General features: G+C 33.7%; 2 protein-coding genes across 11 annotated transcripts; one reads left to right on the forward strand and one right to left on the reverse strand.

Annotated features, from left to right (window-relative positions):
* Positions 1-159: 159 nt before the first annotated feature.
* On the reverse strand, positions 160-26,540 carry LOC103854198 (ABC transporter B family member 15). Of its 10 annotated transcripts, XM_033284834.1 has the most exons (15): positions 19,962-22,201; positions 19,768-19,891; positions 19,512-19,632; positions 19,114-19,325; positions 10,322-10,417; positions 10,119-10,204; positions 9,642-9,742; positions 6,860-8,613; positions 5,354-5,596; positions 4,943-4,997; positions 4,664-4,842; positions 3,949-4,406; positions 2,948-3,488; positions 1,788-2,681; positions 160-1,706 (listed from the first exon to the last, which is right to left on the reverse strand). In XM_033284834.1, the coding sequence occupies exons 8-15, from the start codon at positions 6,923-6,925 to the stop codon at positions 336-338; spliced, it is 3,807 nt and encodes a 1,268-aa protein (XP_033140725.1). In that variant the 5' UTR covers positions 6,926-8,613; positions 9,642-9,742; positions 10,119-10,204; positions 10,322-10,417; positions 19,114-19,325; positions 19,512-19,632; positions 19,768-19,891; positions 19,962-22,201; the 3' UTR covers positions 160-335. The 10 variants fall into 10 exon arrangements, 7 of the variants coding, with proteins under 7 accessions (XP_033140725.1, XP_033140726.1, XP_033140729.1 ...); XM_033284835.1 differs by lacking the exons at positions 9,642-9,742; positions 10,119-10,204; positions 10,322-10,417 and having other exon boundaries at positions 19,114-19,632; XM_033284838.1 differs by lacking the exons at positions 9,642-9,742; positions 10,119-10,204; positions 10,322-10,417; ... (2 more) ...; positions 19,768-19,891; positions 19,962-22,201 and adding an exon at positions 22,645-26,507 and having other exon boundaries at positions 6,860-6,958.
* Positions 16,712-18,284, forward strand: LOC117131887 (ATP-dependent DNA helicase PIF2-like). The gene has a single exon (XM_033284878.1). It carries the CDS (start codon positions 17,040-17,042, stop codon positions 18,075-18,077), a length of 1,038 nt encoding a protein of 345 aa, XP_033140769.1. The 5' UTR covers positions 16,712-17,039; the 3' UTR covers positions 18,078-18,284.
* Positions 26,541-27,743: the final 1,203 nt, after the last annotated feature.

The following is a 27,743-nucleotide window of genomic DNA, read 5'->3' on the forward strand; positions in this document are numbered from 1 at the left end:
CTAAACTAGTCATCTTCTGAAGCAAATTGAGACAATTTAATCTTCATCACATGTTCCACATCGTTTGGCTGTAGATATTGATGCAGTTTCTGAGCAATCCACGACGATGTTTCCTTATTCCACATTTCTTAAATGAAATATTATGAAAAAAGGTTCTCATAATTTTGAATATTTATAATAAATATATAAAAATTCATATATATTACATTTGAGAAACTTAAGTTCAGAGCTTCCATTGAAGTTACTTTTATGTTGTTATGCTATAGTCATACAAGCCAAATTTAAACACATATTTGTTTTAATGTTTGAAAAAACAAATTCTCCAAACTTTTTATTCAACAAGAAGTTCTCTGGAGACTAACCAATGAGTAGTAAACACCTGTCGGCCCCATTGCCAGCAAGGATGAATGGGTCCCACGTTCCACGAGTTTCCCTTTCTCTAGAACAGCAATCATGTCGCAGTTCTGTATCGTGCTCAGTCTATGTGCAATAACAATGCTCGTCCTTCCAACCATCACGCGCTCGAGTGCGTCTTGCACCACACGCTCCGACTGGCTATCCAAAGCACTCGTTGCTTCATCAAGGAGCAACACTGACGGGTTCTTCAACACCGCTCTAGCGATAGCAATCCTCTGTTTCTGACCACCGGATAACTGTACTCCTCTGTTCCCGCAGTATGTGTCGTAACCGTCCGATAATGCTGTGATGAAATCATGAGCGTTCGCTGCTCTTGCAGCCTCGATGATCTCTGCTTCGTCGATCTTATCCGACGCTCTTCCGTATATGATGTTTTCTCGTATCGTTCCCGCGAACAACGTTGGCTCTTGGCTAACCAAAGCTATGTGCTGACGAAGCGCTCTCAGATTGTACGTTCTTAAATCTCGACCGTCGATTCTCACAACACCATTAACCGGGTCGTAAAACCGTTCGATCAACCCGATTACCGTGGATTTACCCGACCCGCTTGGACCAACTATCGCAGTCGACTTTGCTGCGTCGATATTAATAGAGAAGCCGCTGAATATCGTTACATCCGGTCTAGTTGGATAAGAGAAGTCCACGTTGAGAAACTCGACCCGACCGGTTATTCTTTCCGGTTCATATCCATCTGGATCTTCTGGATCAATCGATGTGTACCGGTCCAACACTGCGAAAACCGACCCGACCGCGTCCGAACCTTTGGCTAGATCAGTTGTCATGCTTCCAGCATCGGCAATAACCCGACCAGTACTAACCAAGATCATAAACGTTTCGAACAAAGCTTTCGCTGTGATGTATCCACCATCTATCAACTTACCACCATACCAAAAGTCTAGCGCCCACGTGCATGACGTGAGGCTCTGCGACATGGCAAGCCCAATCCCCGCAAACCACGACTGACGTATGCTTTCTCTCCGCGGGGTTTCTTGAGCCTTCTCCAACATATTCATGATACGTTCTTGTGATGAAAAGGCTGTGATGGTCCGGACGTTTGAAACAGCCTCGGCGGCTAGTTTACTACTCTCGTCCTGAGTCTTGATTGCTTTTTTCGACATGTTCTTGAGTAGAACAAGTCGAGTGTAGAAGCAAACAATAATCACCGGCTGCACCGCGATCATCACTAGGGCTAACCTCCAAGCAATGACCAAACCCATTGTGCATGCAATGGTTACAGCTGATATGGTTTGTACCAATAAAGCCATCCGGTCACCTACCAACGATCTCACCTATTATAAAAGAAGTTATTATAAAGATCAAGAGACGTTATGACATTGTTTGTTACTAATCTTAAAAATTCATGTGCGTACCACATTAGCATCTTTTGCAAGTCTAGAACAAATGGCACCGCTTGAGTTCTCATCACGATCGAACCAACCGACTTCAAAGGTTAGCACCTTAGAGAGCATACGTTCTCGGATACGCTTAGTCAAATATTCGCCCATGCATGCAAAATTGTAGTGTTGGCTGATATTGATCAGTAAAGAAAGCACGGCTAAGCCGACAAAAGATAATGCGTAGATCATCGTTTTCTCCTTGATCTCGTCGTGGCTTTTCAAAAAATATACTGATACCATCGACCCCAAAGAATATGCGTACGCCGGCTGTATGGCACCAAACAAGGTTGCACTTACGCAACCATATAACGCCTGTTTCCATTCCGGTAAGTTCATAGCAAAGAGTCTCTTAAACGATGGTAAAGGCGGCTTATCATCTCCAGACAGATTCTTCAGAGTGTGTAAACCTGAAATGGAGTTGGCAGAGCTTGACCGGCTAAGAGTCGAGACTCTTGATCTACTTCTCAAATCTTTGCTAGGATCCGAGACTGGACCCATTAGCACATTGACACTCATGTTGACATCTGAGTCATTTTTTTCAATCTGTTGTAAACGGACTAGTGAAGCATATTGACCATCTAAGTTCTCCATTAGCTCATCGTGCGATCCAGTCTCAACAACATGGCCGTTTTGGACCACAGAGATAATGTCAGCATTACGAATGGTGGAGAGACGGTGGGCAATAAGGATAGTTGTACGACCAATTGATGCATTCTCTAAGGCTTCTTGGACTACTCTTTCGGATTCAGAGTCCAATGCGCTTGTTGCCTCATCTAGAAGGAGAATTGTTGGTGATTTGATTATTGCACGTGCAATTGCAATTCTCTGCTTTTGTCCTCCTGACATTTTCACTCCTCTCTCCCCCACCTATTTGTTTACACAAAACTATATCAACCTCCGAATAAACAGGGCCGGTCTTGGCTTATAGCCGCAGAATCTTTAAGAAATAATATACATAACCCTATCATGATCTCTAAATTATTGAAAATATTTTTTTATTAAATTATTTTCTAAATTTTCTATAGTTTCCATAATCTCTAATAAAACTACTAAAAATATGCAATACATAGCTCTTCTGAGCGGGTCAAATTCAAATACAATGAGTGCTAAAGTATGTAAAATTAAAACCTAACCTGAGTTTCGTACCCATTTGGTAATTCAGAAATGAAATTATGAGCATTAGAGGCCTTGGCAGCTTCCACAACATCATCAAGGGATGCATCCTCCTTACCAAACAATATGTTCTCCTTTATGGACGTGGCAAAAAGTGCAGGCTCTTGGCTAACTAAACCCATTTGCGACCTTACCCACTTCACTTGCAACTTATCAATGGATACACCATCTATAAGAATCTCTCCGGCGACCGGGTTATAAAACCTCTGCAAAAGAGATATCACAGTTGATTTTCCCGACCCGCTTCCTCCTACCAAAGCCACAGTTTTCCCAGACGGAACTCTTAGACAAAAATCGTCAAATATTGATGTTTCAGGTCTCGATGGATACACAAACTTTACATGCTTAAACTCAACCTCTCCTTTAATGTTCTCCAGCTTTTGCCCTTCCGGATTGTCTGAATCAATCTTGGGAACTTTGTTTATCACTTCTATGATTCGCTCCCCAACTGAAGCGGCTTCAAAGAAGTATTTCAGATTAGACAAACCACCACCAAGTGATCTGAAATATCAACAGAGATACCAAAGATCAACAACATGATACAGTTTCCCAAAGACCAACAAATATTTTCTTAATGTTTTGTAAGATCAATATCATTATACTTTGCAACTATAGTTTTTACCATAAATAGTTGAAAATATGGATTAAAATAATTTCTAAATACACGTTAAAACTATCAGAAATGGTTAGTAATTGGCTAATTCAACGAAATATAAAAAACTAACAAAATTTAATTGGTTACTGAAAACAATTAAGGGCATATCTTAAGCAAATAGTTTCAAAACATTTATATTAATAATATGAAAAAGTTACGTATATAAAGCTAAAATATAGATAAAGATAATTTTATAATACCGTATAGGTGTATGATTCTTATAGTGTAACTGCTAAAATCGTTTTGCATATCTCATTGTTTCACGCACAACCCACGTGTGTTCACTTTCTAGTTATATATACTTACACGCCACCGATGGCAACAGCGGCGGCAACTGCAAACACCGTACCACCTTGAGCACCATGGTACATGACCATCCGGCTTCCATACCAAGACATAAACCCCCACATTGCGAAAGTGATTCCATTGCTTCCAATGGTGATTCCTTTAGCAAGCCCTTGTCTAATCCCTAGCTTCACCGAGCCTTGAAGTGCAGTTGAAAACTTTGATATCGTCTTCCTCTCCCCTGAAAACGCATAGACAGTTCGCACAGAAGATATGGCCTGCTCAGCTACAAAGCCAGCTTCATTGTACTCTTCACGTATCTTCGTTGAAATACTTATGAGGGCTTGGCCGTACATAAGTCCCGGGATCACTAATAGGACAACGAATGGTAAGCCAACTAAGGCGAGTTTCCATAACAAAATAAAGCCGACTATGTAGCTTCCGATGAACGTTGATGCGCTCACCAAAAAATTCGGTAACTGCACCAAACCGAAATCATAAGAGCATAGAATTGGTGGGAGATTCACAGAGATTTTAACAATATATTATAACAGTAAAAAAATATTAGCTACTAAAATACTGACAAGTGTTTAGAAAAATTCTCACAAAAATGCTAAAGAGTCTTTCATAGGCTTTCTTTCTTCCTTTATATTCTTTTTAGTAACAATATTGATGTTCTAAAAAATCGGTTTATAAAATTGAAAACTAATTAAAATGAAAGATAGAAAAGTGAGACCTTTTCACTAAGCACGTCTTGGATGAGGAAGCTGTCACTAGAGACACTTGTGATAACATCAGAAGTGCTTGTGGCATGAAGATCAAAGTACCCCACATCCTGTCTTAATACTGCTCTTAAATACTTTTTTCTCATTCTTGCTGTTTGCCTCTCCCCTGTTCTTGTCCAACAATATCCTTCTGTATTGTGTTTTTGGTAATCATTCAAATACTAATTGGTTAATCTAATTTTGGTCAACTCTACTGAAAAGGAAAAGAAACATTATTTAAAAACACTTACCAAGGAAACAGACCACCCAAGATCCACAAGCCACATAAAGCAAAATTACAGAGTTCTGTTGGTTACAAAAAAAAACAATAAACATTAGTCATATTTCCTTATCCAGACACATACAATAAATTTAGAAGTGCATGTGTCATAGACTGAAGTCTAAATCGTAAGCTGTTTAAAAATGACTTGGAGGAGTCAATCTGGTTGTTATATGTTTAACCTACTGTATATCTCATCTACATGCAATTTGTAATTTTCTTGATTTTCTCAAATAAAATATTAACGGATTCTAGACATTCAAGCATTAGAAACCCCACAAAAAAACTTGTTATCATAAGATCTTATGAGAAAATCAAGTATTTATAAGAGAGAGAATTGAGAGGACCTTGGAGATGTTTTTTTTTTTTGAACAAACTTTACCTTGGAGATGTTTTGCATGAATGTTTCTGTGTTTAAATAGGAACCACCAAGATTGTTCATAAGCTTGCTGGTGATCAGAAGAACAAGAGGCGTTGTGAAACCATCACCGACGGCTCCAATAAACCCTAATCCCATCAGCAACCAATCTACACAGTCAGCGTGCATAAATATCGATCTTACGCTTCTCAAACTCTTCACCGTCTTCTTCCCAGTCTCTTTCTCCTCTGATTGACCCATTTTCTCCTTTGTTCCAAAGAGAAAGGAGAGTAAGAGAGACTAATATGACCCCTTGACCTAAACGAAACGACCGCAGCTTGTTTCTCTGACTCTGTGTTTTCAAGAGGTTATATGTTCGTGCAGCAATATTAAAACCAGAAACCTGTACTTTCTTTTTGTTTTTCTAATGTTTTTTTTTGTTATGCTTTCTTTTATAGGCTTCATTCACACTTCACTGATCCGATGCGGTAGTAGGCGGGTATTTATAGAAACAGAAAGAGAGAGCGAAGCCAACTGGCTTCTCGGAACTTCAGCTGTCTTATTATACAGTATTAGACCATGTTTTTTTTATATTAAAGTATTAAACATTATAACATGTATTTTTTTTAAGCAAAAAAAAAATGTACTTTCGTGATCTATACTAATATCACCGTTATGTCACCGTCAGTTCGTGGCATATTTTCGCGAAAACTTTGGTTTTGGTGACACGACTTTTTGACTAGTGTGAAGGAAATAGTCAAATCAAATTTCGACTCGAATTCGAAGTTAAAAAATCTTAATTATATATAAATGATCTTATAATTAAAAAGCTTTTTATCATTTTAAAAATATGTTTGGTTAAAGAAACATAACATATTTTACCAATTGTTTGAGACCTAAGTTTATAGGCTAAATTATTGTTCCCTGAATTAGTAACAGAAGATAAACATCAGACAAATCAGTTTTTTTTTTCGTTTTATGAAATCTATGTGAGATCAATTCGAGTACAAAAGTACACTTGGATGTTCTTTGTCAAAAATAAAATACACTTGGATGTTTTATACTCTTCTTTTTCAAATTTTTTTTTGACATTTTTCTTGTTAAATAAAAATATTATTTTATAATTTTAATATAATTTATATTTAGTTTAACCTTAATATCAATTGTAAAATATATTAATTTTATAAATAATTTTATTTATCTCAAATATTATTAATTAAATATACGTATTAATTAAGAATGTAAATATATTTCAATCATTTCTAAATTTGTGAAGAAAATGTTAAAATGTCACTATTGATTAATTTTTTTTTTTGGTCTAAAAAAAGGTGTTTTCACTTCTTTGCCGGGAATCTAAACATTGTAAATAGTCTCTTCCACCGTGAGTTGAACCCAAGTGACGGAAGTTACAGCCGCAGCCCCTTTACCACTAGGCCAACTCAACGCTGGTAACTCTTGATTAATTTATTCTACGATTGATTCTTTCTTTCAATTAATGTACTACCCTTGAAGTGAAGGAGAAGTAAGTACATGCACGTGATCGAATCCGTCATCTTGCGACATTAAAACCTGCGAGCAATTCCCTATGCGAGTCATGTGCGTGCCTAGCAGCCTTGCCTTGCATGCAGCCTTTGCACAACATAACTCTGCATGTTTATTTATGACTACTATTTTCACATAATTTATTTTATCGTATCTATATTATTAAAGCAGAATCCCTACTAGGATTCTGCCATTAGTTTTTGAGTTATTTACAATGAAATGCCATTACTATATTAATTAGTATAAATAATTAAATAACCTAAAATCTAGCTTAAAGAAAGATTTAATCAATATATTTAAATGTCACCAACCGTAAATAAATCAATGATCATATTTTTGGCCATTAATGACCTGATTCTACCGAATCTATAGTTGTTACTATAAACGAGGATTTCATAACAATACATAGATATGAATATTTTTTATGTTCATTATTATTGAATGAATATGTTTGGGCACTAACATCTAAAATAATTATATCCTCATATTCTTATTTAAAAATGATTATAGCACAAAATTTTAAATTATTTAAAAAATGATTAAAACACGTTTATATTATATAATATGTCAGCAAACCCGGTATATATAGATGCATATATTTAGTATTGATTTTTGTTAAAAATGTTTTCTATATAAACCCAAATAAACATTTAAATATTCTAGGAGAAAAACTAAACATATAATCTTATATTATTATTAAATAAATAAAACACATAATCTTATATATCTTAATCAGGATCCGTTTGGTTTTGATTTGAGTCCATTCGGATTTCAGATTTTTAGGCTTATAGATTTAAATCATATTCTAAACATTACGGGTTTGGTTTGGGTATCCATTTAAATTATGTAAACAATTGAAAAATTAAAATGTACCTTAAATTCTAAAAACCCGAAACTTAAATAATATAAAACATATAAATTTAAATAATGTAAAAGTAAATATATAAAATTAAAATAAAACTGGATTTATTTGGAAATTATGATGGAAAACAAGTTTTTAGATATTTCCGGTGTTTTGAGCATTTTATGGTTCCCGAAATATTTTGTTCGAGTCGGGTGTGAATCTGGTTCTTCCTATATTAAATTGTATACCCAATCATGTATTAATCAATTTTGGTTTAAGTTCGGTACTACTCTTTGGATCGGGTTTGATTCAGTTCTTTGGGTCCTGATATGTTGCCCAGCTCTATCATTTATGACAAAAAAAATTATAAAAATAAAATTTGACCAAAGCAAGACATAGATGATGTATTACTCTGTTCAGTTTTTAACTTTTAAAATAATCTAAAACAAATGAGAGACATGCCAACGCTTATTTAAATAAAACTTAAAATATATAACTTTAGATAGAAATTATAGTTTATAATAAACAAAGTTTTGTAAACAAAATAATCCCGCGCTTTCAAAGCGCGGGTCAAAATCTAGTCTATACTATTAAAGCAGAATCCCTCCTAGGATTCTGCCCCTGCTTTTTCAATATATTTACAACCAAATGCCACTGCCTTTTCTTCCTTTTAAAAAATTAAATGTCGACAGTTTTTTAAAATCAATCTCAACCCTACGATTTTTTTAAACATATTCATATCGTTTTTAAGCCCATCTACGATTAAGTCTAGGCTTTTTTTCTTTAAATCCAAACATGAATGAATATTCAGCCCATCAAAATTATCTTCATGATGAAACATCCTATACCATTAAAACCCCACCGAAATCATCTTCTTTTTTCTTGCAAACCCTATGCCCTGAAATGAAAACACTAACCAAGATGAATCAATGTTCATAATAATAATAATATTTACATACAACATGAAACCTACATATATGTTGCCTCCTTTACAAAATGCAATATATAATGGTCGACACTTTAATCAAACCAAAAAAATTAAAATATATTTGACCACAACTTAGTATGGTATGGTAAAAAAAAATTATAATAACAATATTTATTTACAAATATAATTATTTTAAACTAATCCCCTAATTTTCGTTATCAATTTAAAAACAGAAAATTAAATTAGAATGCCAAATCCATTCCAAGTATATTCTTTAGCTCATTCAACGATTTACTCTTCCTAAAATCTATACTATTAAGAATTTCATCTACACATATTGCTTGTGCAATACGCACAGAATATCTTGGGATTTCAAATTAGCGGACTGAACCTTCCTAATATTTAGAATTATTCATATCGAAATCAAAACCATAAAATCTCGAGAGATACGATCTAGAGTATGCATCAAATATAGTAAACGAATATATGCTTAAGCTCACATAATATATTTGGTTTCAAATTGGTAACTGAATCTACTACTATTAAGTACTACTATTAACTAGAAAATCTTGCCAATATTTACAGTATTCACCAAGTTTTCCTCAAAACCTAAACAACTCTCCCCATCGCCACTTCCTTATATAAATAACGACGCTTCTTCCTAAACAAACTCATACCGTCAAACAAACAAATGGCTTCTAAAAAGCAAATCAAAACAGCGATTGTTTCTAATGAACAAGCCATCCCCATCAACAACTTGAAGCCAGTGCACACCGCTAAGATGGTTCATGCGAAGGTTCTACATTCTTGGAAACAAAACATTCAACTAGGGGGAGAAACCATGGAATTCGTCTTGGTTGATGAGAATGTAAGCAATCCTAAATTTTTCATTCAAGTTTTTATTAGAATGTTATTATTCTAAATGATGTTAATATTCTAAATGTATTTGGAACATGTACAAGGGGCATAAAATTCATGCAACCTGCAAAAAAACTTACATTGAGAGTAAAGGAAGCCTTCTTCCGGTTGGAGCATGGCGCTACATCCGAAATTTCCATGTTAGGCCTGCAGGAGGAGCTTATCGCACAACAAACCATGCCTACAAGATTGTATTTAATCCAAATACAAACGTTACTCGGTCAAATTTCATGAATGATGAGTTGTATCTTAATTTGGTCGATTTCCAGTTAATTTTATCTGGCACACTTGATGAAAAGCTCTTAATTGGTAAATATATAAGCTATAGATTTCTAAAATATTTTTTTGTGCTTGCTATTACTAATATCTTTTGCAATGTTTTTTTAAACAGATGTGCTTGGTCAAGTTTTGGATTGTGGTGATGTCGAAACCATTCAGTGTTCTGGGGGTTACCAGCGTAAAAAACTGGAATTCATCCTAAGAGACATCAAGTAAGTTTGCTGTCACATGAAAAACTATTCATGTGATTATTTTGGTTGAATAATATTACAACTAACCTCGCTTTTTGACTGGCGCCACCCTATAGTGATTCAAGAATACCATGCTGCATTTGGGGAAACTTAACCGATATTCTCCATTCTGCCTGCAACCAAGACGATGGAATGGTTACATTGCTTTTGAGGTTTGCTAAACTTGGAAAGTTTAGAGGTACATATTTAGCTTAAACAAAATATATATAGTCTAAATAAGACTGTCTTACATATACACTGCTGGATTATTAAAATGACAGGAGAACTACAAATCTCTAATTCCTTTGATGCCTCTCGAATGATCATTAACCCGGAAATACCAGAGGCTGAAGCATTTAAAGATATGTAAGGCCATAATCCATTGCTTATTTTTCAGTAGTTATTTGCCTATCATACTGATTATTTGGGAAAATTTTCATGGTTATCAGCGACAATGGGGATGACACAACTCTAATTACATTTGAAAGTAATGAGGAGAGTCAAGAGGACAACAACAAGCAAGTAAATCATCCAGGCAAGCGAGGACAGCGTGATAAGTGGTTGATATTCCCCTCTAAGACCATCCAAGAAATGATAGCGTCAACTCAAGTAAGCATTCACCAGATGTTTATCTTACACCGTGTATCTCGTGTGAGTGGTTAACTATTTCTTTTTTTAAATTGTTTAGGTTGATAAATGTTTAGTCACTTGCACAGTCTATGCAATTGATATGGATTGGTCCTGGTATTACTTTGGTTGTGATGCATGCCAAAAAAGGGTGATCAAAACCGGAACCAACATTAAGGTAGTAAAAGGAACTGAAATAACCACTCATATTTGGTGGTGTGAGACATGCAACGACACTGTGTTCAAAGTTTCACCAAGGTATGATTGTGCAAATTTAAGAAAAAACATGCATACGTAACAACTTAGAGTGATGTTTAGCAGTTAAAAGTGTAACTTATGTCTGTCTAATCTATAGGTTTTGGCTTCATTTGATGGTCAAAGATGATACTGGTGTGTCAAAAATAATGATTCTGGACAAGGTGGCTAATGGGATTGTTCCGGAATCTCCTCTCAAATTGTTGAATGGAAGCTGGGATGAGGTATTTTTAAATCAAATATGGCAATTAATTTGCGTCATCTTACTGACAATAGAACACTAAATCTATGCAATCAATTTGGCAGCTTGAAGACCCAAGCTTAATACCAGATGCTATTACTGATTTGATTGGAAAAAGTTTCACATTTGGAGTCTATGTTGAGAAGGATAATGTATCTTATGGTGCTGAGATATTCAAAGTTGGAAAAGTCTACAAAGACAGAATGATTTGCTTAACTGGTGGAATCACATCCAGTCACTCTGAAAAGCCGTTGACAATTACAAGCGGTGATGAGGTATTTTGTCTAATCTATTGTGATATTAAGTTTTTTTTTTTTTTTAGAGTTTCTGTCTTAACATGACTATCAATGTAATTTTTTACAGGGTTCAGTTTATTTCACTGATAGTCAAGAACTTAACGACTCCGTGACCACATCATCCAGTAAGAGAAAAGAAGATGATTCTATTTCTCTGCCTGACATCAGTTCAACATCAAAGAAACCATGCTTAATGACAGTAAAAATTGAGAAGGCGGAAGAGGCTGCTAAGAAACGTGGCTAATTTGGAAGAAGACTGCTTTGATGTTTTCCTGCATTTTGGTTTTTGTTTTTCCTATTTACGTTGTTGGGTTTTTGCTTCTTCCGAAACTTATGTTTGATTTGTGCTTTTTTTCAATAAGTCTATTTAGACTAATGCATTGTTAAGTTTTCTTTTATTTCTGTTTTTTTCCTATCAAAACAAAATAACCTGCTTAACTGATAGTTCGTTTCTTATAAGCAAGTCCTGGAAACAAAATAATCTATTTACTTGTATAGATTATTATCCACACCATCCAGTAAGAGAAAAAAAAGACAAGCATATTTCTCTCCCTGACATCAATTAAACATCCAAGGAACCATGCACAATGACAATCAAAATTAACAAGGTGGAAGAGGATACTAAGAAACGTTAAAGTTGGAAGAAGACATCTCCTATCGTTTTGACCTTTTAAAATTTATGTTATTCTATTTATTAAGACTTCATTATACAATAAAATGTTTTGACCCTATTCTTTTAATACTAATCAAATGTAACTATAGCAAGTGTAATATTTTGAACCTATTCTTTTAAGACTAATCAAATATTTTATTAGATACTGCAAGATTTAGTTGTCGTTAGAATGTATATTCTGACCATATTCTTTAAGACTACTCAACAATTTGATTAGATACCAATATATTTAGTTGGAGCTTTTTGTTTCTATATTTTTTGGCAAAATCGAGACTTAAAAACCTACACAAAAGAACTGATGAACGCGATTGCTAATTACGTTTAGAATTTCAATGACGCAGAAAAACGAAGAGGTCCCTCCAGGATCACATAGTTTGCTATCATCCCAACAGAGAAAAAGAAAGAGAAGAGCAGACAACAATGAATCCGAGAATACACAGCCGTGTGGTGAAGCTTCGAACAACATTACTTCTGTGCCTCTTAGGAAAGCTTTTACGAGGGTTCTAAATGATATCTCCAATATTCCTACTAATTTGCGATCCTCGACAGTTTCTATTGGGACAAACCCTGCTAATGGTTTAGACCTTCCACAAAACATCAATTTTTTTAAATAAATTTTGAAGCTTAACCTCACTACTGCTAAATTATGTGTTTTTCCTTTCAGATAGTGGAAATGTAAAGGATCAGAATGCTTTAGCAAAAAGATTAAAGAGCAATTCATATAAGTTTATGTGTAAGTGTACCTAACTCCAGAACATTTTTTTAGTTGTTTGTAATAGTTTTGAATGACCCAATGTTATGTTTATGGAAACAGCACAATCAAGCAATCAAACTACTGTCAGCAACAGTGTTGGAGGATCTAACAACAATAAAGCAACTCTTAAGAGAAAGAGATCTACAAGCATAGATGTCACTGAACATACACCATCTTCTTATTCCAGTAAGAAAAAATGTTCCAAACCAGGTGTTCTAGCTGATATTACCAACACCTTGCCTTCAATGCTTGGCACACCTTCTACAAGTGGTTCATGTATCTCCAAGATATCTACTAAGGGTATATACTGTAAATCCGAAATTTTGATTTTGATTTGATTTCTCAGAGTTTGTTCTTTTTTTCTAACGTCTGTTGGCTCAATCACATAAAGGGAAAGGTAAGGTTGTTGCTGAAGATAACAAGTTAAAGAGTAATACTAGAACCAAGAGGTGTAGAAAAACATTGGAACAACAATTTGACGGTTGTGTAGTTGATTATTCGTCATGTGAGGATGATGAGGACCAAGCATTCCAATATGACTATGAAGGTATAAACGTTTTAATGGTACCCCTAAGTTCCACTGATTATATATTTCTAAATATGTGGATATAAACCAATTATATTAAAACAACTTTTTTTTGTCTACAGAAGAATCTGAATTATACAAAGAACAAGTTTATGATTGCAGTAGCGAAGAAAGTGACACAAGTAACAATGAAACCATAAACTGCAACCCTATATCTAAAGATTCAGATGCCAATCAAAGATCACCCGATGTCTTATCAAAAGAAGGGAAACAGGAAATTAATACACAGCGTACTTCTTCCTGTGCCAAGATGGTGAAGAGAACTTCGTCGTCTGCTCAGATGATGAAACCTACTTCTTCTAGAAAATCTCGTGGTAATCAGTTCTTTTTATCAAGATAGTCAAATTATTCATTTACCATTTTGTTACATTCAGCTCGTGATTTTATTCTTTTAAATACAGGTTACATTGATGACGGTGATCCAACTTACAAATGTGAACATTGTGGGGCTATAATGTGGTATGGTGAAAGGATCAACAACAAAAAACATACACGCAAACCTAAATTTGCTCTTTGTTGTGGTCAAGGACAAGTTCAGCTTCCGTTGTTAAAAGATTCACCAGCTATATTGAAACAATTACTCCATGGCAGTGATGAACAGAGTAGATATTTTCGTGACAATATCCGAGCTATAAATATGGTTTTCTCATTTACATCGCTTGGGGGAAAATTCGATCACTCAGCTCCAAAAGGCTCTGGCCCAAAAATGATTGTACTTCAAGGAGAAAACTATCATTTAATGGGTAGTTTGAAGCCTCCAGCAGGAGACCCTGCTAAGTTTGGGCAACTATATATTGTAGACACAGAAAATGAAGTTGCCAACCGTGCTTCTATAATTGGGTATTCTGGTTTCTCCTAATTTATATATATTTGGAATTCATAAGATTGTGTGTATATTAAGAACTCTGCTTTTGTTTTTGCAGAAGGTACAAAAAATCCGCAGAAAAAGCTAAAAAGGAGTCTATTCGGAATCAAGTTATCCAGTCTTTAATGACAATGCTTAACGAGGTCAATCCATATGTCCATCAGTTTAGATCAGCAAAAGATAGATTTGAGACTAATCCCCTGGAAACATTCCATATGCGCATTATTAGCAGTCGTGCAAAAGATGGAAGGACATATGACACTCCTACAGCATCTGAGGTTGCTGCATTAATTCCAGGAGATTTCAATTTGGACATGGATAAAAGAGATATTGTTTTGCAAGAGAAACAAACTGGCTGGCTAAAGCGGATAAGTGAGATTCACCCTTCTTACTTGGCACTTCAATATCCTCTGATATTTACTTATGGTGAAGATGGGTTCAGACTTGGGATTAAAAAGAAAGAGACAGAGGCTACAGCTAAACTAAAGAGGCAGACTATTAGTATGAGGCAGTGGTATGCATTCCGTCTACAGGAAAGAGAGAATGAGTGTCATACACTACTGCATTCAAAGCGATTGTTTCAGCAATTTTTGGTCGATTCTTATACTTCCATAGAGTCTAACAGGCTGTGTTATCTACGGATGAACCAAAAAAGCCTTAGATCGGATAGCTATGACTCTATACAACAGTCAGGAAACGCAGGAAAAGAAGATATGCATGACCAAGGAAGTCGATTTTTGCTACCAGCCTCATTCACAGGAGGACCAAGATACATGAAGAACAACTATCTTGATGCAATGGCTATATGCAAATATTTTGGGTTTCCTGATTTGTTTATAACATTCACCTGCAATCCGAAATGGCCAGAAATCACCAGATATCTACAACAGCGCCGCCTCACTGCTGATGATAGACCCGATATTATTGGAAGGATTTTCAAAATCAAGCTTGATTCTCTCATGATTGATTTAACAGACAAAGAGCTTCTAGGGAAGACCGTCTCTTGTGAGTTATTATGTGTTTAGCTGTTCTTTTATCTATTAACGTTTTCTTAAACTGTAACTAATTTATCTCTTCCATTTCTCAATTTCAGCAATGTACACTGTGGAGTGGCAGAAACGTGGCCTACCTCATGCTCATATTCTCTTATTCATGCATCCTAATTCCAAATTTCCAACCACTGATGACATTGACAAGGTTATCTCTGCTGAAATTCCAGATAAAGACAAAGAGCCAGAGCTTTATGATATTATCAAAGATATGATGATTCATGGTCCTTGTGGAGCTGTAAACATGAAATCACCATGCATGGAAAATGGTTTGTGTTCTAAATTGTATCCCAAGGCTTATGCAGATGTAACTACAGTCAACAAAGAAGGGTTTCCTGTTTATAGAAGACGAGAACAGACAAATAGATTTGTTGAGAAAAACGGCTTCAAGTGTGACAACAGATATGTGATACCATACAACAAGGAATTGTCTCTTCGTTTTCGAGCTCACATCAATGTGGAATGGTGCAATCAATCAGGTTCTATAAAATACTTATTCAAGTATATTAACAAAGGCCAGGATCGTGCCACTATTGTTGTTGAGCCCCCTGATAAAGAAGCACCAGACCAGAACACTTCAACAAATGGAGAGTTGAATGAAAAGAAAAAAAATGAAATCAAGGACTTCTTCAACTGCAGGTATTTTTTCTACACAAATGAAGGTTTATTATCGATTTTGAAAAACTAATGCGTCATTTCCTTTGAATGAAACTGGTGTTGATATTGATCCTTATCTCTGTGTTATCTACCATTTTTCAGATATGTCTCAGCCTGTGAAGGTGGTTGGAGGATTTTTACGTTTCCTATTCACTATAGATCAACACCCGTTGAGAGATTACAGTTTCATCTACCAGGAAAACAAATCATTATCTTCAAAGATGATGACACGTATGAAAAAGTTACCAGCAGGAAGCTTATTGAAAACACTATGTTTTTGGGCTGGTTTGAATTGAACAAGGTCAGTGCAGTAGCTCGGACTCTGACTTTAGCTGAAATTCCAACAAGGTTTTGTTGGAATAAGAAAGAAAAAAAGTTTCATGATAGGAAGAAAGGATTCAGTATTGGGAGAATCAACTATGCCCCACGTGACATTGAAGAAGCGTTCTACATGCGTGTATTGCTTAACATTGTGAGAGGTCCAACGTGTTATGACGACATTAAAACGTTTCAAGAGGTTCTTCATCCTTCATACAAGGAGACATGTTTTGCAAGGGGACTGTTAGAAGATGATCAGGAATATATAGACGATCTCGTGAGAGCAAGTTTCACTGGTTCTGCATGTTATATGCGTCAAGCTTTTGTTATCATGCTCATGTCTAATACTTTGTCAAAACCAGAAGTCGTTTGGGAACATACTTGGGAGTTCCTTTCTGAAGACATTGAGCATACGAGAAGAAAGCTATTACATAGACCAGGTACAATACTGGTTCCTCGATTTGCTTAATATTTTATATTTTCTCTCAAGGTGTTTAGGGAATATAGTATGAATTGTTAGTAGCTGATGTTTTTTTTTTGTTTTATGAAGATCTTTGCTTGAGTGATGCGGAAAAAAAACAATATGCGCTTACAGAGATTGAGAAGCTTCTAAAGAGTAATGGAACATCTTTGGAGAAGTTCAAAAAGATGCCTAAACCACTACCAGATATAGTTAATAATAACGTTTTGATCATGGACGAGCTCAGTTACGACCGGCAGGAATTAGAAGCTGATCTTCAGCGTGACACTCCAAAACTTACGGATGAGCAAAAGAAGATTTTTGATGAAATTACTGATGCTGTTATTACGAAAAAAGGAGGCGTCTTTTTTGTCTATGGATTTGGTGGTACAGGCAAAACTTTCTTATGGAGATTGCTTTCTGCAGCAGTACGTGTCAGGGGCGAAGTATGTCTGAATGTTGCCTCAAGTGGTATAGCTTCCCTATTGCTACAGGGAGGAAGGACTGCACATTCTCGATTTGGAATTCCTATAAATCCAGATGAATTCTCCACTTGCTCACTTACAAAAGGAACTGATAAAGCAGAGCTGGTAAAAGCAGCGTCCCTTATAATTTGGGATGAAGCTCCAATGATGAGTAAACACTGTTTTGAATCATTGGATAGGAGTATGTTAGACATTGTTGGAGACAATGATAAGAGACCTTTTGGTGGCAAAGTTGTCGTATTTGGTGGAGACTTTAGACAAGTATTGCCTGTCATTCATGGAGCTGGAAGGGCTGAGATCGTTATGGCTGCTCTTAATTCATCTTATCTTTGGAAGCATGTAAAAGTTTTGCAATTAACCAAGAATATGCGGCTACTGTCAAATAATCTATCTACTGAAGAGGCAAAAGAATTGCAAGAGTTTTCACAATGGATATTAGACATTGGAGATGGAAAGATTGGTGATGGAAATGATGGGGAAGCTCTTATCGACATTCCAGAAGAGTTCTTAATTCTTGATGCTGATGATCCAGTGGAAGCTATAAGCGCAGCAGTATATGGAGATGCTACTTCTTTACACCAGAAGGACCCAAAGTTTTTTCAAGAGAGAGCTATACTGTGTCCTACTAACGAGGATGTGAACATTATTAATCAACATATGCTGGATAAGCTTGATGGTTACTTACGATTCCTTGAACTTTACATGAATTATTTTGTTAGATGTTTGGTTTTTGGTCACTAGAGTAACACTTTACTGTTTTAATGCAGGAGAGGAAAGAATATACTTAAGCTCTGATTCTATCGACGCTTCTGATAAGTTTTCTGTTAATGACCAAGCTCTCACTCCAGATTTCTTAAACAGAATTAAAGCATCAGGATTGCCAAATCATATTCTGCGACTGAAAGTTGGTTGTCCAGTGATGTTGCTAAGAAACATAGATCCTACTGGGGGATTGATGAATGGAACGCGTCTTCAGATTACAGAAATGTATGACTTCATGATAAAGGCCAAAGTTATTACAGGGGAAAAGGTTGGCCGAACTGTGTTAATTCCTAGGCTTTCAATAACTCCTTCAGATAAAAAGATGCCATTCAAGATGAGGAGGAGACAACTGCCTATTGGTGTGGCATTTGCTATTACCATCAACAAAAGTCAAGGCCAAACTTTGTCTGAAGTTGGTATTTATCTACCAAGGCCTGTTTTCTCTCATGGACAACTATATGTGGCTGTTTCCAGAGTCACTTCTAAGAAAGGCTTGAAGATATTGATTGTTGACAGCGAAGGCAAACCTCAACGTCAAACAAAAAATGTGGTCTTTAGAGAGATTTTTGACAATCTATGATTTCAGACTATTTGTTTTGTCTTTTATAACTTTGTTGGAACGTGGATTTATATACAGTTTATGGTTCTATGTTTAGCTACCATTTTATATAAATAAGTCTCTCTTATAATATTATTCGAACTTTTGGAAAAGTTCGATACATGCAGAGATTAAAATATTTTTGCTTTGTGATGAGGAACGATGATTTTGATGAGCCTCTAGAAAGCCCCAGGAACAAACAAAGAATGTTTCAAGCTATATGTGTTGTATAAGACAACATCTACAAGAGAATTTGAACTTTAGTAAAAGTTCTTAAGGAATACGGTAATAAATATATTTTCCACTATTTCAAATAATAACAAACAAATCAATCAAACTCCGGTTTCCATCCTAACTACCGATAATCACATCCAATCCTAAATTCTAGAACATTATAAATGAGGAATATTAACTTACTGATTAAATGCACTGAAGAAAGTTATCTTAATAGTCGCTGTCATCAATTTGCTTCTTAATTTCCATTTGGATGTACCATGTAATACGCATATTTTCCTGTCAAAAGAACATAATATAACAGTAAGTTACTATATATTTAAATTCTGGTAAAGTATAAAAAGATACTTATCTTTTTGGGTGGTAGTATTGGTTCATGTTCAATCCCTTCCTATCTGCAAGCCGAATCACACTATCAATATTCCTTACTCATTCAACCACCTAGAAACTGCAACTAAAGCAAATCACTTAATATTGAGTTACTTATTGTCTAATACAAAGCAATCACATACCATTAAGAAATTTTAGATAAGGGGGTTATAAGAATTATCAGGCTTTTTTATCTTCTTAGCATTACTAACCTTTCTTTGTAAGACGCAAGTGTAATGCTACACTTTTAATAAACTTATTTCTTCAGCTAATTGTATCACCACGGAGCAGCACCACCATTACATCTGAACTCAGATTATATGTCTGATTTAACTGCAAAAAACAACAAGAAAACATGGCGATGGTAACCATATATTATCCTAAATGACTTTCTAAAATTTAATCAAAAGCTTCTGTGAAATCAGAGAGTTTATCAAATATTATATGAAAAGCTTTGATAATGGTTACCTTTGTTCGCTTCTTCAGATGTGTTAAAGTCCCCAACATTTGATACGGTTGATCTTCTTCTGTGACATAATTTCAGATCTAAGAAACTCTTCATCTGTGAAAACTAAACCTTTTACATAAGGATCTGTGACAAAAAAAAAAAAACTTCAACTCTTCGTAAGAGAAATCAAAACAAACTGATTACTAATAAATACCTTTCGATTTCTTATTTCTGAAGTTGTCTTTCTCAAATATATGTTGTATAACTTTGAATAGCACCATCAATTTCAATCTGATTGTTCGTCGGCCAAGAAGAGACGACCGTTTCTAGATCTCTCCTTTTTTTTTCCCTTTCCTTTTCTATTTTTTTTTAACTTGGAAATTAATAAACGGTTACTTTTGATAAGTGGCCGAATAGTCAATGGTTAGATTTAAAAGGCCCAATTCGTTTAAAATGAACTTAATTGAACTTATAACAAATTGAAATTAGAAATTGAACTTAATTAAAAAATTTCAAGGCCCAATTCGTTTAAATGGTTAGAATAATAACAAACTGAACTTAATTAAAAATTAATTTTATCTATATTATTTCGTTAATTCAATAATTATTTCATTAATTCAAGAAACTATATATTTAAAATCAGAATTTAATAAATATTCTATAATTTTAAAAATGCATAAAATAAAAAATTTGTAATTAATTATAAAATTAATCATAGAAGACTTATTAATTTTGATGTAATAGCATTATTTTAGTTTGACCAACAACACATAAAAAACACATTTTAAAATAATTTATAAAGTGCATATATGTAATTTTTTTAAATGGACAATCCCGCGTTTTGAAAGCGCGGGTCAAAATCTAGTAATAGAATAAAGTAGTACTATAACTGGACAAGGTCTTGCTACATATTTCGAGGTACGGTTATAACTGGATAATGTTTTTTTTTGACTAAAACTGGATAATGTTAGTATTTAATAAAGTGATCTTATATATAGAGCCCAAATAGTTACTGGCTTACTGCTCGTCTGTTACGGTTGGAATACAACAACAACAAACGTACGTTATTTGCTTTTGCTACATTCTGTATAACTACAGTCAGCAAGTACAAATGTGAAGTTTTGTTATGTGCGAATATCATGAGAATTGTTTTTACACAATCTGGACATATAATATTGTAGTTATATATTTTAACCTAATTTTTCCTACTTTGGTCAAGATTAATGTGTATTACTATTTACTAAATATGCACCTATTTGATCACTGTTATTATAAGCGATACATCAGTTTCCCGGATATAATAAGCATCTTGTTGACAAGAAAAACTCTTATAAAATAATCCAACACTGGTTCCTCCATTATTTGCTTTGATTTCTTGTATGATGATGAATTGATGATCTATATATTTCGTGTTTCAAATCCATCCAAATCTTCCATTCAAAAAGTAATATGTATTAGGTCTACATACATCTTTGTAGGATCGTAAATCCTAACATGTAAATCTTATTGTATAAGAGATAATAAGATATATTATGCGATCAAAGATTATGTTGTTATATTCATCATTGAATCTTTGCATTATATACTGGTGAGAGCTTGCTATCAAAACAAATATTATGTGATCCCTTATATATTAAATTAGGGAGAAACATTGTAATAAATGCGTTCACACTAAATGGATACATGTCACGTGTAGAAGCATTGTAATAAAATTGAATAATTTGTCCAGCTTATTCGTAAACAATAAAAATAACGTAAAGAAAAACCAATAATGTGAATTTTATATTAAAAAAACGTAAAGTACATAGTGTGAACATATTTATGTAGAGTTTTAACAGAAAAATTCTTTACATGTAACATGTGTCCATGTCCGTTACTCTACGAAGCAAATCAAATACTAAAATGCAATATCCGTAAAAAAAAGAGCAAATAAAAAATATCAATATTTATAGGAACGGATTATCCAATTTGATTGTTATATGCATATATATACATATCTTTAAAGAATTATATATAAGTTATATATTATAGTTTACATCAATTTTACAATATTTTTGTTTTTAAATAATTTCATTTTAAGAATTTTATTTTTAATACCTAATAAAATAAATTTAATACATAAAAATATTGTAAAACTTATATAAACTTTAATATATATAACTTATATATATAATTCTTTAAATATATGTATATATATATGTAAATAACAGATCGAATTGGATATTCGTCCCTAAAAATACTGGTATTAGTAATTTGCTTTCTTTTTACAGGATATTACATATTAGTATTTGATTTACTTGGTAGAGTTACGGATATCCAGATTTTTCAGTTCAAATCAAAGCGGATAACGAATTGAATCAAAATTTATGAATATTTTTTCCAACTTTATTCATAAACAAGAAAAATAATATATATAAAATTTACCTTTCGATTCGTTATCCATTTTGATTCAAACTGAAAAATCCACATAGTGTGAGTTTTATTAGAATTATGCATATGAGTTTTATATTAAAAAAATGTAAAATACATAGTCTGAACACATTTATTTAGAGTTTGACTGAGAGATTTTCTACATGGGACACGTCAGCATACTCCTTTTCATATAACATTTTTACATGTTATACATGAAATTGCACCTAATATCTGCATTCATATAGACTGTCCATCACTTTCTATTGCTTTTAATTAGGCTTATTTGCATTATCATTTAATATGGTTCCGATCTTGTGTGTAGATATGCAACATGATATGACAAACAAAAAAACGGCAATAGTACATAAGCGACGAAATAAGATCATGATCACGAAAATTCACAACAATTCAATTCTCTAAGGTTTCCGCTTTCGCCAAACCTAGATTCTAAGTCACAAATATTTTTTTTTGTAAACACAGCTTACCTCATAGCTACGAGAAACAGATGGAACTCGTTACATGGGGAATTTATTTTCGTCAATTCGACAAGTATATGAGAAACTTTGAAGAACACGTTCTATGAGAAGAAGAAAGTATTCGTGTTTCGTTTTCCTTGAGATTCTTTAGCGGGATGAGTGTTTAACAAATCTCGGGATGAGTGTTTAACAAATCTCCCAATCATCATTATATAACCACCAAACGATAAGTTCTATTCAATCGTGTAGAGTCCACATCACAGGAGAAAAGGAGATAGATATGAAATAACTTCAAACTTGACTAGGTTAGCTGTTCTTCTTTTACTTTTAGGAAACAAACCTTTTCAAAGATTAGGTTCATGAGTCACGTTATATCTATTTGATCGTTAACTTAATTTATACAATTAGGTATATATGTTTCCGTATTATGGGTGGAATATTTTAAACTTCCTTTTAGAGTAACTTATATTGAGACACTTTTAATTTTTAATTTTGTTTTTTATCGTAATTTTAATTGTTAGTTTAGTTGTAACCAATACAGAATGATAAATATATATGCAGAGTCGTCTCTTCTTTTTACAGTAAGTAAATATTAAGAGATAATATATTGTATTTAAGTAATATTTATTATCCCACTATATAAAAGGGCTTAATTTTGAGGCTTCTTAGGGGTGCCACCTAGGCAAAATATTCCCAACCAATCATTCTGCCATGTCACTGGCAGATTGGGCTTGAAATTAAAAAAAAATAGTCACCTTCGCAGCCCATTTGACTCATTTTGCAGCCCAATCCCGAACCTCACTTGAAACCGTGTTGGTCGCAGCCCATTAAACCTATCGCGCAGCCCAATCCAAAGCTCTTGATACAGTTCATATATAATGAGGCACTTTTGCTTCTCCTAAAGTTATCCACGTGTCTATATTTTAAATAGTGTGGGTTTCACCAGAAAGATAAAGTCGAACTTAAATAAATCTGTTAACTGATATGTGGATATATTCGTTAAGTCTTTCGCCTATATCTTTAGATTTAAGGCTGAAGCCAAGCCCATGAAACAAATCCCCGTAGTGGCCCAAATAAGTTTTGATGTCGTCTGATATTCTCTTTAGTGAGATCTAGGGTTCTTTTACTCCTCCAATTTCCTTCAAAACCATGAACTCCTTACACGAACTCTTTATCTTCCCCAATCTCTACATCTCCCCCTATTTACTCAGACCATCAATAATGATTATGTAACACGTTTCCGAACCGATATGACCATCCTCGCTATATAAAGTTATATTGCTGAGACTCCAAACGCTCACCATGATTAGCAGTTCAGTGACAACTGTCAAACCCATAATATAAGAACAAAATTATGGACCAAGGGATGACTTGGCTTTTGCTTTCTTATCTACCATCTCAAAGGGGAACCCAATACCACGAAACGGTCGTGGAAAAAGTTGCTCAATCAGTGCAAGGAGCGCTAAAGGTAAAAAAACATGTGCTTCTTGAGTTTTGGCTTAGTTGTGAACATTGTTGATCTTCATGTTTTATGTTTTGATTGTTTACATGATTGAAGTTTTTTTTACGGGCTGGGCGTATAAATTGAGAAACAGAATCTTCTCTTTGGAAACTTTGTAAATTTGTGTTTCTCCAATCCGACACTTCACTCCGGTACAACAGATGCGTTCCTCCGAACGTCAGTAGTCAGGTATTAATGGTAATCATGTCTCATATCTAAAAGAACACCATAATTTAAATACACGTTCACAGCTAACCTACTCTCTTTCCAGGTTCCGTTGAACTGGCTGTTGACGACGACAACGAAGTGCCACGTTTTGTGGTCTTTGACAGGGAGATCAGCAAGAAAGATGCAAACATTCTGGCTCTTGCGGAGGCTTGTTTTTGCTCTAACACATTACATTAAAATTATTAAAATTGTTACGATTTCTCTGACCCTCGAATCATATATATAATTGTAACAATCATATAAAATTGTTACAGATGAGAGGTGATGAAGGACCGGAGCTACCAAACTGCATTGAACTGCTAAGTGGCAAGGAATCGTTTTTCACCATCTCTGCAGTCACTGAGATATCTTCTTTGGCACTCAGCCAGAGGTGGGTAATCTAAGTTCTTAATAATTTTTTCCGTTCAGATCTTAAATAACATACATGTACAATTGTGTCTCAGAGTAGCAGCAGCAGCCAAGCTCCAGTCGTGGATGTCCAAGCTGGACAAGCAACATCATCTGCCAGCAACACGGTTGATGCGGCGAAAAGAGCAATGGGAGTTGATGAAGCAAAACTGCCCAGCTTTGAAGACGAGCCAAATAGTCCAAACGCCCCCTGAGTGATAGTTTCAAGACCGAATTGTCATCTCCACTTATAGCTATCGTGTCATTTGAAATAAATATTTTCTTATGTATTCCCTACTTTGATCTTTGGTTGTGTCTTGAAATATCTTCAAACTATCTCCCACCGGGAAAAGAGTTACTTGGATTTTAAATAAATAGAACGTCTGAAAAATAAGCATGTTCTAACTTAGTGTATCAATACATGTTCACATAGCAACACGATGCTATTGTCGACATTGTTTCAACGTAGAAAATGTTTACAGACTCATGTCAGGTTATTTTAGAGAATACGTCTAATTGGACAAATTGGAGATAATTTGTTTAATTTAAATTGTGTAAATACAATAGTTAGTTGTACTCAAAATTTTAAGGTCCAGTTTAATGGATCGTATCATCAAACTAAATCATGAGTTTTTTATCCAATAACAGATTAATGGATGCCCCAAATGCATTTTTACAGGACTTGCAGTAGGGAAAAAGCAATCTCTCACCCTCGCTTCAAACTAAGAGAAATAGCATCTGGTTTGTTTATGGGTTCCAAAAACGACCACTTATGCTCCGATCAGCTTCTTCTCAAGTTTCTTTTTTCTCAAACAGTTTTTTTTTCAAAGTATGCGTTATCGCCTCTTAAACCTCTGGCTAAAAAAAACAAACAAATTAAAGCTTCCAAAAAGCCTACTCATACAATAGACATCCACTATGAATAATATACCATCTCCTAACTAATGTTTCTAACTTCACTTATCATCTCTTACGTATACTTTTTTTGAACGACCATCTCCTCAATTCCTTATTCTTTTCTTATAGAAACTTTGTTTTTTTTCAACAACCATATCTTCTAACACAAAATACAAGTTTAAGACCAACTATCCCGCGCTTGCGCGGGGCCACGCTCCTAGTAATATATAACATTCGAACAGGATATAGAATACTTGATTTTATGTTCTTTTTTTACATCAAATACTTACTTGAGTTTTATGTATAACATGTTTTCTTTTACTAAGTATATAATATTTTTTACTGTTAGTATATTGTTAGAAAATCTTCATTGTAAATATCTCACCAAATATTTTATAAGTACAAAGGAAAAAATAGTAGGAAAAAATTATGAGAGAGTGAAGAAAAGTTTTTGAATAAGAATAATTTTGTTTAAAAACTTTTGAAAGTTCTATAAGGTGTTAGAGCAATCATTTGAAGGTTTTGGAGGTGTTTGCAACTATTTTGGGGGTAAAAGAGAGTAAAATATGACTTTGGACAATTTTAGTGAAGTTGGGGATTCACCCAAGTGTCGGAACAGACAGGGGGTCAGAGTGGCCGTCGTATACCAAGTGTTCTCGTAGCTAGTCAGATATTAATTGTCTTCCTTCAGGCGAGGGTCTAATTAATATATGAGTCGTTCTTGGGTTCACTCCCTAGGGTTCACCAACCAATAAGATTTCATTATTTTAAATTTGATATCTTTTAAAAAAGAAACAAAATATTCTCAAATTATATTATGTTTTTAAAATAAAAAAAGATAATAGTTACAGAAAAAGAATTAAAAAAAAAAATATTTTTAATGTTCTCAACAAAACACTAAACCCTAAATCCTAATCCCTAAACCCTAAATCCTAAACCCTAAACCCTTGGATAAATCCTAAACCCTTGAGTAAATCCTAAACCCTTGGGTAAACCCTAAACCCTTGGATAAACTCTAAATAAAAAACACTAAAACACTAAACCCTAAACGCTTGAATGTTTTAGTGTATAGTGATTTTGATTTAGAGTTTTGGATTTATCCTATAGTTTAGGGTTTATCCAAGGGTTTAGAGTTTAGGATTAAGGGTTTAGGGATTAGAATTTAGGGTTTAGGGTTTAATGTTATGCTGACGACGTAAAATATTTTTTTTGTAATTATTACTTTTTAATTTTAAAAACATAATATAATTTGACAATATTTTGTTTCTTTTTTTAAAAGATATCGAATATAAAATAAAACAATTCTATTGGTTGGTGAACCTAAGAATAAGTCTTAATATATATATATATATATATATATATATATATATATATATATATATATATATATATATATATATATATATATATATATATTTAGTTGGTAATTAAAAATATATATATTTAGCTAATATATTTATACTAGCTAATTTGCTAATCATTTTATAAATAGTTATTGTTAAATAATTTAATCGTTATAAACTATAACGTGAAAATTCATATACCAAATGATTTTTAATTGATTAATATTTAGTTATAAATCTTAATGTTTTCAGCCTTTAATTATTTATGATTAAAATGTATTTACAGATAACAACAAAAAATATATATAAAAATTATTTTTTAACCATATAATATATTCATTATATAAATATTAGGGTAATATAAATTATATAATAAATGAATTTAATTATTCCTATGGATATCGACGACTCTAACCGCTCTAATTTTTAATATGGAAAAATTATTTCATAAATAATAGTATAGATGCTGACAAAAAATATATATAAATGATAAGATACAAAAATACTATATATGATTATATGGTTAATTGGTTATATTTTATTAAAATTTCCTATGATATTTGAATATTTGAACTGCGTCTCAATTTTTTAATTTTATTTCCATAAAAATCTTTTCTTAAATAGGAGGAGTTCGGCCGGTACCAACCTTTGTTAGTATATGATGATATATAATAAAATAATTTTACCAGAAAAAATCAAATAGAGACTATTAGAGATAAATTATCTCACATCGGAAGTTTAAGAGAAATTTA

Source organism: Brassica rapa, chromosome A02 (genome assembly GCF_000309985.2).
Source record: "Brassica rapa cultivar Chiifu-401-42 chromosome A02, CAAS_Brap_v3.01, whole genome shotgun sequence".
NCBI classification, from domain to species: domain Eukaryota; kingdom Viridiplantae; phylum Streptophyta; class Magnoliopsida; order Brassicales; family Brassicaceae; genus Brassica; species Brassica rapa.

What these genes read in the sequence shown, in the direction of transcription:
- LOC103854198 (XM_033284838.1), bottom strand. Translation starts at nt 6,925, where the DNA reads ATGACTCGCATAGGGAATTGCTCGCAGGTTTTAATGTCGCAAGATGAC. An exon ending in TTGGGTGGTCTGTTTCCTTG is followed by an intron (nt 4,843 to 4,942) that starts GTAAGTGTTTTT and finishes AACACAATACAG; the next exon opens with AAGGATATTGTTGGACAAGA. An exon ending in AAGACGTGCTTAGTGAAAAG is followed by an intron (nt 4,407 to 4,663) that starts GTCTCACTTTTC and finishes GGTTTGGTGCAG; the next exon opens with TTACCGAATTTTTTGGTGAG.
- LOC117131887 (XM_033284878.1), top strand. Translation starts at nt 17,040, where the DNA reads ATGCCTAAACCACTACCAGATATAGTTAATAATAACGTTTTGATCATG.